At 37.8% G+C, this 13,903-nt stretch overlaps 1 protein-coding gene across 2 annotated transcripts in view; it reads right to left on the bottom strand.

The window, feature by feature from the left end:
- IPO13 (importin 13) overlaps nt 1-13,903 on the bottom strand; it is a 52,988-nt gene that overhangs the window by 27,458 nt on the left and 11,627 nt on the right. For both annotated transcript variants that reach the window (XM_026706997.2, XM_026706998.2), the window contains exons 2-4: nt 10,655-11,391; nt 2,781-2,921; nt 1,203-1,344 (exon numbers count right to left, since the gene is read on the bottom strand). In XM_026706997.2, the coding sequence (XP_026562782.2) occupies nt 1,203-1,344; nt 2,781-2,921; nt 10,655-11,391 (1,020 nt within the window). The remainder of the gene's footprint in view (nt 1-1,202; nt 1,345-2,780; nt 2,922-10,654; nt 11,392-13,903) is intronic.

The raw sequence follows: 13,903 nt of genomic DNA, 5'->3' as shown, positions 1-13,903 counted from the left end.
GTTTTAATGGGAAAAAAGATACAAATGTAGGCCTACATATGTCTTTTAGATATACGTTTGCAACTGAGTTTATTTGAGTTCCCCAGAATGGATTGCCCGTCTTTGTTTTAAAATAAAGTAAGGGAACAACTTTATATTATATTTTGTCAATCCACCAAATAAGCAGCAGCATTTCCCAGCAATTAGGCAAAAATGGAAGATATCACAGACCAGGTATGCCTGTTCACATTTTCAATTACTACCATCTTCTTAGTTTTGTCTAAGTAAGGAATAAATTAGTTCTTATGATGAAGTCATGCAGTCTAGTACAAAATAGACAATGAAAAGTCAAAGATACAGTGAGAACTAAGAATAAGTATATTGCTATGAAGTACAGTAGACATAGCAAAAAAAAAATCTCACTTCCCCAATAGACTATATAGCTCTAGTTCAGCACCCTTCATTAATAATGTGTCTGTGGGCTGATGTACTACATCAAGCACATACTGAAACAACAAATGACCTCATCCTATTTCAAGCTGGCACTTAGAAATGCAGCAACAAACAACCTTGTTCTTGAGCACTGCAGGAGTGCCAACCTAATATGCCATGTTATGTAGAGAAGGCATCCTACTTAAACACAAGATGGATATTCAAATCCAATGACATACAATAAAACATGGGCTGAAACAAGATGCAGCAAGATAATAGTTCTACTACCCAGTAAAACATTCACTGCATGGAGGGAAACAAGAATCTTCACTTTAATAAGCAAAGTATTGATCACAAAGAAGGACTTTTGACTGACTGAAATCTGACTGTCTACTGATTTACATACTACATACTATGGAATTGATATCAACACCAACTATATAATGTGTGCTTCTACTACAAGTACAGAACAAGTCGAATATGCATACATAAACCACTAAACCAGGAGGTAGCAATAGCACTTAGACTTATATACCACTTTACAGCCCTCTCTAAGTGGTTTACAGAGTCAGCATATTGTCCCCAACTGTCCGGGTCCTCATTTTACCAACCTTGGAAGGATGGAAGGATGAGTCAATCTTGAACCCGTCAGAATCTAACTCCTGGCAGTCAGACAAATTAGCCTGCAACAATGCATTCTAAGCACTGCACCACCATGGCTCTTATAAATAAATAATATCAAGCAAAGAAAAGACCATTGAAGGAATCAGTTTCAGGAAGAAAACTCTTACCTGCAATGTATACCAGAAAGTGAGTGTAAGTGAGCTTGTGGTCTCATTCACAGGATAGTGTCCTGGGATTCCGGTGCAGAACATTATCATGTTGACCAATGCCAGGAAACTCTGCCAATGATCTACCTGGTCCAGAAGTGCTCTATGGAAGGTAGTAAGAATTCAGAATCAGGAAACTGCTATATCATGGCAGGCCCATAGGAATCTACATACGACCCAAACTCCCATTTTTAAACCTTCAGTTGGATGAGAATGTGTATCAAAGGGCACAACTTTTGAATCAATGTATCTCAAATGAGCTCACTTAAATAATGGGTCCAAAATCTGGGACTCATTATTCCCGTGGAATTGAAATTCGGCAAAGTTGTGGCTGTTTAAGCACTGCTTTGTGGCCGTGCTGCCGTGGTCAAGTGATTGTCATTTCCACCACACTCTGCCAGATTCTCAGTAGGCAAATTAATAGGGAAATTTGCAGAAAGGTGGAAGTCACTCCCACTCTTTTTTGCCTGACCATGACCATTTTGTTTCTCTACAGTAGAAATTATCTTTGAAATGATGACCCAATGGGTCACAGATGCTCTAATAAAATATAGAAGTTAAGATAATACATATGGAATAGGATTCAACAATTCACGAGGTCCATTAGCTGGAACTGTTTTAGAACCTGAAAAACTTCCGTGCATGTAACAAATCTCAGATTCTGTAGAGTTCCCCACAAAACCAAGATTATAAATTAGCACCTAAATCATCTTCTAGATCAGGGGTCACCAACCTTTTGGACCTCAGGAACCACCAAACTCATAATTTTAAACCTCAGGGACCACTAACCAGTTCTGTGGGCGTGGCCTAATTTGTTGGTGTGGCTTGGGGGGGTCATGTGACTGGCTGGGCATGCTTGTATATAAATATTTATATAAATATTGAATTTTTTATTAAAAAAGAGCAACTTTTACGCAAAATCAGGCAAAGCAAGCAGGCAGATTGAGTTGCTCACAGAATCATTCAGTGACCTATCTATCTGCCATTGGCTACCTGAGTGTGTCACATAAAATTTGCTTGCCGTGAGTCTGCACTGAACGATAGAACCTTCAGTCCTAAGGACTGGGAGGGAGGTTTCGCTGTGCTTAAAAGCAGAGCTGAAGATCTAAAGACTAGCTGGAAAGCAAGAAATCCAACCATTTCCTGCTTCCTAGCTAATCTAAATCTCCCGGCACAGCAGAACAGTTGATGGTCAAAAAATAAATAAAATAGCAATTTAGCAGGCAAGTTTGCCAGGTAAGGAGTGAGTGGGTGGGGAGGGTTCCTGTGGGCCATGTGGGTGGCAGCGCAGCCTTGTGTTTCTGTGCAGCCTGGATTAATTGCTTTGGGGGGTGCCTCTGTGGGTAACATTTCTCTGCGGTCCACCTAAATTTTTTTCGCGGACCACCATTGGCCCACTGGTTGGCAACTGCTGTTCTAGATCTCTAAATGGAATTCAAGAGATTGCAAACTGAGAGGAACAGAGAACCCTGAATGGCTCTAGCCACACTTTAGCAATAACTGTTATTAAATACCAACACAAGACTTAATGCTTCTCACCGAGAGTGATTCTCCCCTAAGGCTACAGCAATACGACAAATCCCATGAGAAGTTTCCATATCCCTATTTTGAACTGCTTGACGTAGCTGCTCCTGGAGTCCTAGTACCGGTGGAATGAGCTTCAGAAGAGTATTCACATACCTGTTAGGAAAGAAAAAAGATAAAAATGGAGAACTCTATATTCCCCCACTAATTTTCCTGTCTTTAGGAAAATATTACAGTCCCTGGTAGACAATGCAAGTATTTAGTTTCCCCTACCTACCCACCCATTATTTTCCCTTTGTATTAATCTGGATTCTTCAGAATTTTTATGAGCAGCGGATGAATGCAACAATGCCTTCAATGAATGAAACCAACTTTCTTATAACTGCTCTTCAGAATTATATTGCCTTGAATTTGGAGGTATCTATATATCATTCCTAACAGCACCTAATAGATCTTTACAACATTAAAATGAAGTCTTCTTCCAGTCATGCTTGACTCCTGATGACTTCCAGGACATGTCCGTGATGTTTTCCTGGCAGCAATACAGAAACAATTTGCCATTGTCTTATATATTTTTCTAACTCTGCAGTCTAGCCTATAGCTCTGGCACTCCTTGGATGTCTTCCACTCAAATATTAGCCAAGACTTATGTTTGTTAGCTTCCAGACACAGACAGCTAGATATTGCTCGCTGCTGAGATTTTTGAACATCAATTTCTTTTATTTCTTTAAACCAAGTGTGTGAAAATTTTTGAAACAAAAATTGTATTTAGCCTTGCAGTAATTTCCTAGTGCTATAGTGCAGAAATACATTAGTTTTTCTGTATGATGAATAAAAAATCTATTTAATAAATTAAGTGCAGTGAATATGTTTACTTTCCACATTTTTCTATATTTGCCCCTTCAAGCATGTTAAACTGACTTTGGTGCTCAGTAATAATTTTTGGAACATCACCAAAAACTACATCTACAGGTGAAACTCGAAAAATTAGAATATCGTGCAAAAGTTCATTTATTTCAGTAATGCAACTTAAAAGGTGAAACTAATATATGAGATAGACTCATTACATGCAAAGCAAGATAGTTCAAGCCATGATTTGTCATAACTGTGATGATTATGGCTTACAGCTCATGAAAACCACAAATCCACAATCTCAGAAAATTAGAATATTACATGCAATCAATAAAACAAGGATTGTACATGGAACAATATCGGACCTCTGAAAAGTATAAGCATGCATATGTACTCAGTACTTGGTTTGGGCCCCTTTTGCAGCAATTACTGCCTCAATGCGGCGTGGCATGGAAGCGATCAGCCTGTGGCACTGCTGAGGTGTTATGGAAGACCAGGATGCTTCAATAGTGGCCTTCAGCTCTTCTGCATTGTTCAGTCTCATGTCTCTCATCTTTCTCTTGGCAATGCCCCATAGATTCTCTATGGGGTTCAGGTCAGGCGAGTTTGCTGCCCAATCAAGCACAGTAATCCCATGGTCATTGAACCAGGTTTTGATGCTTTTGGCAGTGTGGGCAGGTGCCAAGTCCTGCTGGAAAATGAAGTCAGCATCCCCATAAAGCTCGTCTGCGGAAAAAAGCATGAAGTGCTCCAAAATCTTCTGGTAGACGGCTGCGTTGACCCTGGACTTAATGAAGCACAGTGGACCAACGCCAGCAGATGACATGGCTCCCCAAATCAACACAGACTGTGGAAGCTTCACACTGGACTTTAAGCATCTTGCAGTGTGTGCCTCTCCATTCTTCCTCCAGACTCCAGGTCCTTGGTTTCCAAATGAGATGAAAAGTTGCTCTCATCAGAAAAGAGGACTTTGGACCACTGAGCAACAGACCAGTTCTGTTTTTCTTTAGCCCAGGTAAGACGCTTCTGACATTTGTTGTTCAGGAGCAGCTTGACAACAGGAATACGACATTTGAAGCCCATGTCCAGGATCCGTCTGTGTGTGGTGGCTCTTGATGCACTGACTCCAGCCTCAGTCCACTTCTTGTGGAAGTCCCCAACACTTTTGAATGGCCTTTTCCTGACAATCCTCTCCAGGCTACGGTCATCCCTGCTGCTTGTGCACCTTTTTCTTCCACACTTTTCCCTTCCACATAATTTTCTATTCACGTGCTTTGATACAGCACTTTGGGAACATCCAACTTCTTTTGCAATTACCTTTTGAGGCTTTCCCTCCTTATGGAGGGTGTCAGTGATGGTTTTCTGCATAACTGTCAGTTCAGCAGTCTTTCTCATGATTGTGATTCCTACTGAACCAGACTGAGAGACCATTTAAAGGCTCAGGAACCCTTTGCAGGTGTTATGGCTTAATTAGCTGATTAGAGTGGGACACTTTGAACCTAGAATGTTGAACCTTTTCACAATATTCTAATTTTCTGAGATTGTGGATTTGGGGTTTTCGTGAGCTGTCAGCCATAATCATCTCAATTATGACAAATCATGGCTTGAACTACCTTGCTTTGCATGTAATGAGTCTATCTCATATATTAGTTTCACCTTTTAAGTTGCATTACTGAAATAAATGAACTTTTGCATGATATTCTAATTTTTCGAGTTTCACCTGTACACTTTTATAGGATGTAAAGGGCTCAAGTTATACAACACTATACAACATTATTTTATGCCATCTAAATCAGGTAGCTATGCATTAAGCTGGTACTGCAATGCAGGAGGAGACTTTCTATTTCAAATAAATAAAATCAATATATGTAGGAAAAATATTTAAATCACTTCATTTTCATAATTATAATTTAACAAAGTTTGATCATGCAAACTCAAAGCAACTGGATTTTCATTTGAAGAATAATGTATTAGATGTAATGATTAAGGTGCTGGCCTAAAAGCCAGGAGACTGAGTTCTAGTCCCATTCTATTCATGAAAGTCAACTGGGTCACCTTGAGTCAGTCACTCTTTCTCAGCCCAACCCACCTTACAGGGTGGTCATTCTGGGGAAAATCGGAGGAGCAGGGTATGTTGGATATGTTTACCACCTTGAATTATAATAATCCTTGTCTTACAAACACAATGGAGTCCAAAATTTCTGTTGCTAAGTAAGACATTCATTAAATGATTTTTGCCTCATTTTATGACCTTTCTTGCCACAGTTGCTAAGTGAATCACTGCAGTTGTTAAGTTAGTAATACAGGTGTTAAGTGAATCTGGCTTCTCCATTGACTTTGCTTGTTAGAAGGTTGCATAAGGTGATCACATGACCCCGGGACACTGTAACTGTCATAAATGAGTCAATTGCCAAGCATCTGAATTGATCCAATGAGGCTGGCGATGCTACAACAGTGTAAGTGTGAAAAATAGTCACAAATCACTTTTTCAGTGCTATCTTTGAACGGTCACTAAATGAACTGTTGTAAGACAAGGACTACCTGTAAAGGTAGAATGCAAATAAATACATAAAATTATGCATGCTTGCTGCTTAAATTAGTTATAAAGTAATAAAGGCAAGATATAAATCAAATAAATCCTCTAAATATCATGGTTACTCTTCCCTCAGGTATATAAATACTTTAGCAAGGCCAGAATCCCAAGTTTACCTGTCCAAGGATTTAACAAGCTTTTATACACTGAGGAGAAGGGGGGATATTGTCTAATAGAGATTAAAAATAACATGGTAAAATAACTGGACGAAAATGCTTAAGAACTATTGAAAACATTGTAAACTTCAGAGGTTTTTCTCAGAGTTCTCATTACTATCATTTGATGTAAAGTGGGACAGTGATCCATAATTGGGCCATACCTAGACCACTAATCAAAGAAGTCTTGCCTTGTGCTGACTCTTTTTACTCAATGCTTCACATTTCCACTAATGCAGGATTAATATGTTAGCCTCGATTTATATTTGATTTGATTTTTCCCAGGATACATTTTCAGACTCAAGTGTTTTTAATTGCTGACTATTTTACATGAATTAGGGAATCCACATTATGAGGTTTCCCTAAAAGCAGCTTGGAAATGTTTTTCAAATGTTTATCTGGAATAAAAAATATTGTTCTCATAATAGTCAACAAGAATACATTCTTCCTCCGTCATTCTCATCAGAACTTATTGTGTGTATATACTGTATGTAGGTACAAACCACTATTGTACAATTTTATTTATTTATTTATTTTCTATCCCCCCCCAAAAATAAGAAATTCTTTCATGACTGACTCTGCCATTATGCAAGCAATAATGAGGAACAAAGGGGCAGCATATAATTTAATACATGAATTTGAAAAAGCATACCTGCCTGCCCAATTCACACACCCAGAAATGTGATCTCTAACTTGTGTAGACACCTGACCTGTCCTCAAAGATACTAACCAAGGAACCAAATTGTTTAATTAGTATTTCTTTTTCTATGATCATTGTTCTCCCAAAATGTCAATATTACTGCTTTTTTATTATTGATTAGATGTATCAGAAACTTAAGGAGGGATACAGAATGCTCTCATTTCCCCCACAACAATCCTCTGAAAGGGCTAAGAGTGAATGAGTGGCCCAATCATCCATGGCTGAAGGTGATTTGAGTCTGACACTTTGTGATACTGGGCCAAATCTTAATCACTTCACCTCAAGTGTTTTTTTTCCAATCAAGCTTTTAATGTATCCAAAATCACCTTGAAGGACAATGTGGAATTTACCATTTCCCAAAACACTTGGCATCACTACATTTTCACTTCTGTACATCACACTCCTAACAGCCGCCATAAGTGCCACCTAAGGCCTGATCTGCATAAATTGGAACAAACTTTATTTGACACCGTAATTTATAATATTTCAGTTTTACCCCAACAGCTGAAATGTGATTACTTTTCTGAAATTTGCCAGCTTTATTCATATATTTAATTGCTGCATGCAACAGACTTTAGAAGTGCAATACTTTTATTTTGAAATAGGTCTATTTGAAATATGCAAGAAAGAAGTTGAGTCAAGCTTTAGAAGAAAGCTTACATCTTTGGTATAATTCTGCTATTCTTAAGACCCCTCATTTTAATCTGTTATGGGTGAAATGGAATACATATTTGAAAACATATGATATTCATTGTTTAAGCAGAAGAATCTGTTAATGGGAGGAGAATTTGAAAGAGTTACAATCTCTGATTATTCATTTCCTCAAATCAAATGTAAAGGTTCACGCAATACTTTTCTGAGGCATCCAGATTGCTAGTATTTTACCAGTGCACTACAGCATTCCAGAAACCATGTAAGTAATTTCTTGCCTGTCAATCTTCCTATTGCTGCCAATAAGTGATTGTAACTATGACAACAAGCATGGAGGAAATGGAGAGGAAGAGCAAGGGATGGACTCAAGGGAGACAAGAGAGATGCTATGCTGATGGCTAATCAGCCAGTTTTCAATTTCCTGGCTACTGAGGCAGACTATGAAGATATATGCTTATTCTGAACTTGCCCACCCACCTGACTATCTCAAATATAGGCCATAGATACAGGTGGAAGACCATACCTATGCTATGCTTAAAGCACTGAACAAATCAAAAGCTTTCTGTCTCCTCTTATTATCCGTAATGCTGGACTCTGCACTGGAAGAATAAGCCAAATATCTCCACTAATTTGTTTTAACAGCTTTCAAAACTCCAGGCCCATCTTGCTTTACATTGATCATTTAGTAGAATATCACATTTTGGTATGAAACAAGCCCACAGACTAAAAAAAAAAGATCAGGTAATTGGAATTTAGAAGCTAGGAGTAACATGAATATCTGGGAGGATGAGAAGAAAATATGGGTTACAGAGGGTTAAAAAGGAACAGGACTATATGTACGGCTAAGGAGCAATTCAAATGAAACCAGTTCTGCATTAGTATATGCAAGAATGGAAATGCAACTCAAAAGTACACTTTAAAAATACTGTAAAAGACTAAATAATACACAGACAAGATAACTGAACTAAATTATTTTTCCAATCAATGGTAATCCAATTCAACTTAAATCAGAAAGAATAAAGATCTAAGCAATCCTGGATCATTTCTTCCATACATCTTTATTAATTAATCTAACAGAACAGTATATATGGTTCACCTTCTCTGAAGCTTTCAAAAAGGAAGAGAGAAATAGACTTATGTTATATTATTTCATAGCCCCATTACGAGATTTTACATGACTTTCACTACCACCAACCACATCCTGGAGGGGGGAGCAAATTTTCTATTTTTACAGGTGACATCCTGTGTGGACTTTTCAGTAGTAAAATTATTTTATAACCCATTTTTGTTTAGCAAGCTCCCATAGTTTTGCAGTAGTACACTTTTGAGATATGATACTTCAAGTCCAACTAAGTTTGGCAACTGTAGTCCAACATTCCTTGTAACAGTAAGTAGTGATGTATTCTGCCACCTTTCAGATACATATATAGGGAACTAATATTATGTTCCCCATAATTTTCCTCTCTAGGCTGAATATACCATACATATCCAAATGTAAAATATCAGTCACCAATAATAGTTAAATCTACTGAGGAATCACAATACCAGTTTCTTCAATAACATATTTTAATCAAGATTTCTACTCAAGTACTTTATCTTTATTGTGAAGAAACATGGACAGGGAAAAGGGGAAAAAAGTGAAGACAGGAAAAAAATTATACAGGTAGTCCTTGACTTACAGCAGTTGCTTTAACACCATTCAAAGTTATGATGGACCTCTGCAGAGCTACTTACTACCTGGTTTTGTAGCTACAACAACTGCGTGCACACACTTAAACTCTCTCTATGGTCATACAATCACATTTTAGGAGCTTGGCAAAAGACTCATCTATAGCCATTTGCAGTGACCCACATTCACGTGCCTGTAACTTGTGCTCTTTTACCTGTTTCTGGTGTTTACTTTCAGTTTGTGGCAAAATATACCCACTGGGGAAAATGGATTTAACCACTGCTGGTTTGCTTAATGACCAATGGCATTCACTTAACGACTCTTGTAAAAATGGTCATAGCTTTGAATCCTGTCATATAATACCTCGACTTAAGATACAATGACCTATGACTATAATTCTGGAATCAATTATGATTGTAAGTCAAGAAGTATCTATACATAAACATTCCGAGTTGCATATTATATTTTCTCATAAAACCACAAGTAGAATCACATAAAATCTCATTAACAATGTCCATTTTCTGAAATGGATGTAATTCTCAATTTCTCTATTAATACAATTCATATATCTTCCTAAATGGACTACTAAATTATGGACAATAGTGAACCTCAGTGAAGACAAACTGAATAATTCTCTTTTTCAAATAATCTCTCCGCTCCACCAGTGATGTCTACGTTTTTCCCAAAGCAAGAAACTTCAAGCAGTAATACTTGCAAATAAGATGCCACTGGTATAAGTTAAAAATCTGTCTGAAAGCAGAGATCAAACCAGCAGTAAATCTTGCTGGAGGTTATATATTGGTAGCGCCCCTATCAAAAAACAAGTAAGAGGTAATCTTATAGATTAACTATAGTTGTGGTTGACTTTTGATGCTTACTAGTTAAGTCTATTTCAAAGGAAACTAATTACTGATACTTCTCACCTAAATAAAAGCACTAGAGGTTCTTTTTTTAATAAAATACTGTATAATGAAAAGTGACAAAGAAGATAACACTTGCTTTTAAAGGGTTGCTCAAATAAAATTCTTTACTCTTACCAAGATGTTGCTTTCAAGAACATTTGAAAACTTCATGTATTAGATTCACTCGTTTGCATTCTTCCTCCAAGAACACTATAAGAATTACACACGCTTTTGCAATGAAATCAAAATGTCTGAAGAACGTTCTATCAATAAAAATAATCAGACTGCGTATGGAAATAAACAGTTTATATCTAAGGTTGCAAACATTTAAAACCATAACTGGCTCATAATGTGATACTATGCTTACCTCTGAGCATCGGGCTGGGAAATGGCATTGACAATAGCCTCCACAGCAATGTCGAAGAGTTCTGGATCATGCAGAGAAGTGAAAGATGCTTGGATCAAGTTCTCACATTCCATCAAAGAAATCTCTAGTTGCACCCAACTGGAGAAACACTTCAGCACTTTTTGCTTAATGAAACCAGGAGAGTCTTGCTGTTGCAACAATTGTTCTAGCAGAGGGAACACAGATGTGCACTCCTGTGACAAGACACTACGTACCTGCCCCTTGCGGTACTGAGGCAGACGACTGGTTTGGAATTCCTCAGGCAGCACCGTCAGAAGTTCCAGGAGTGCAAGGCAGCGTGCTCGCCCATCTACATTAGAGTCCTCGGCCTGAAACATGCGCACCATGTCAGCAATAGCACATGGCCAAGCCTCTGGCATCATGTTCAGCGCTAATGAAGCCAATGCCACACAAAGGCGGGTCAGCACAATTTTGGAACCGCTAGCAAAATGAGTTATGTGACTGAAGAGCTGCGATTTAAGGCTCTCATACTGGTCAGCAGGGATGTCATTCCAGTAGCGTGAAATCTTAATGTGGAGGGCACTGGCCCCAAAGTACTGGATCTCAGGCACCTTGTCCATATCAAGAAGCAACCAACTGAAGTGCCACGCTTGTGGTGATACTTGAGCTTGCATCAGCCATTTCTGGGCCAGGTTCTTGTTTTCAATGTTGGGGTCATAATATAGCTGGTGGAGTGCCTAAGAAGCAGGAAACAATAAATGATTCAGCATTTTCTTCATTCTCAAACAACCTAGGATGATAATGCATCAAACCCAAAACACAACACTTATTCTTAGGATAGAGGGCTCAACAGGACAATTGTCTAGAGACTTGTTTCTGTTGACCAGGGTTCATGTAAATCTTTGAATAAAAGTTCCATTTTGCAACACAGATATCATCTTTGTTCTTTTATCTTTCCATCGGTGGAGGGAACACATTGTTGTATTAAAAAAATAATATAAACACAGATGATTTAGATCAGGGGTGTCCAACCTTGGCAACTTTAAGACTTGTGGACTTCAACTCCCAGAATTCCTGGCTGAGGAATTCTGGGAGTTGAAGTCCACAAGTCTTAAAGTTGCCAAGGTTGGACACCCCTGATTTAGATGATAAGGACATCTAAAAAAGGTCGATTTCTCAGAAGATACTTTGGCTACATGAGATTACTTACAATGGAATACCATAATCTGGAGTGGAAAATATTTGTTACAATTTGATATCTACTGAGGAAAAATAAGTTGCTTGATACTGAAACAAATAAAGGAGGTTTGTAACAAAATGGGAAAGGAAGGCAAAAGAAGAGAGGGGATTGGCAAAGGAAGGGGAAAAAAAACAAGGGGAAGAGGTGCCGAACACCTCCCTTAATTCTTTTTTCTCCAAAATGAATTCTACGGTTTAAATCTTCAGATGTCTCACTTATCTATTCTATCTCCGTTTTAAAATCAACTTATTTTACAATGGTTAAGCACAAACTACAATGCAGTAGACGTGTCTCTATCACTATGGAAAATATAAAAATCAAAGCTTTTTCAGTTAAATTTAACCATATATTCTTTTGAATATATAAGTTCCACATGAGTTCCACATGAAAGAACAGCCATCCTTCAGGAGATACATATACTGTAGGTAGTCCTCAACTTACAAACATTCATTTAATGACCATTTGAAGTTACAACGGCACTGAAAAAAGTGACTTATGGCTGGGTTTCACACTACGACTGTTGCTGCATCCCCATGGACATGCAGTCAACATTTGGGCACTTGGCAACTGACATATATTTATGATAGTTGCACCATCCTGGGATGATGAGATCATCATCTGTAAGCTTCCCAGCTGGCCTCTGACAAGCAAAGTCAATGAGGGAAGCCAGATTCGCTTAACGACCACAGGAATCACTTAACAACTGCAGTGATTCTCTTAATAACTGTGCCAAAAAGGTTATAAAATGGTGCAAAACTCACAATAACTGCCCTACTTAGAAACAGAAATTTGGGGCTCATGGTTGTAAGTTGAGAATTACCTGAACATACATTACATATCCTATCCTATCCATCTATACACACACAGAGTATATAGTATATATAATTTATTTCTATAGTAGGCCCCTATCAATAAAGAATTAGTAGTCAAATACAGGTTTTTTTTTAAACTGCTTAGCCAAAAATTAGTATCTTAAAGTCTCCAAAGAATAAAACCAGATGTGCAAAGCAAAACTGGATCACTACTGTTCAATGTATGCATATAGGTAAACAGAGATGATACAGGTTTACCACCTCAACAGATCTGGTGGGAGGGGCATGTCCAGGTTCCACTTATTAAGGATCTGATTAGACTAGAATACATGCCTTTTCTGTTGCACTGGCTACCTTTTGAAATATTTTCCCTGAGATTAGATTAGTTCTGACACTGCTGGCTTTCAGAAGGCCTTCAAGACCTGGCTGTTCTTCCAGACATTGGGGTCAATAATTTAATGAACTATGAGTTATTGTTATTATTGTTGATGGGCTTGGCCATCATGCTTTATTTATTTTTATTTTTACTTTCTACTGTTATGATTACATTTATGTTTTTTATTTCTGTTTTCATTCAGAGTCATTTGTGCAAGATGGGTGGCTGTATAAATTGAATGAATAAGCAAACAACAAATTATTTATTGTTATCTCAAAAAAAATTCTGCAAGATTCCAGAATGGCATCCTCAAATTAGATAAAAAGGTAGATGAAATTCAAAATGGAAAAGCACAAACTGATGCAAAAGAAAATGTGTATCCTAAAATATACGTGTTGATGATCAAAGATTGCATTTCTCCCATGCTTCCTCATCATATAAGCAAAATAGACAGCAATAGTTAATTTATTTTATTTATTTTTAAATTGCATATGGCCACCTGTAGAGACTACATGTTGCAATGCTCAAATCTTACAGTATATATTTCTAAGCAGATAGCCTTTACATTCCTTTACATTTTAACCGAGGAAGCAAGGTCACTACAGAACTAGCAACAGTGGTATTTGACCATTAAAAATAACTGCTATACAATTATCACATCAGCTTTATGGATATAGCCTGACAAGGAGCTGACCTTCCTTGTGTTCAGTCTTTTGACTTAGGAGATGGATACAGAAAGGAGAGTCATAAGGAGGTCTGCAATGTTGTGCTATTCTTGGACCAAGGGCAGAGACAGTAAGCATTGTAACATTATATCTTGT

The sequence above is a fragment of the Pseudonaja textilis genome, chromosome 3 (genome assembly GCF_049901715.1).
Source record: "Pseudonaja textilis isolate UNSWEBS1 chromosome 3, rPseTex1.2, whole genome shotgun sequence".
In the NCBI taxonomy this organism is placed as follows: domain Eukaryota; kingdom Metazoa; phylum Chordata; class Lepidosauria; order Squamata; family Elapidae; genus Pseudonaja; species Pseudonaja textilis.
The sequence above is the reverse complement of the archived record's forward strand: the minus strand, read 5'-3'. Positions and strand labels throughout refer to the sequence as shown.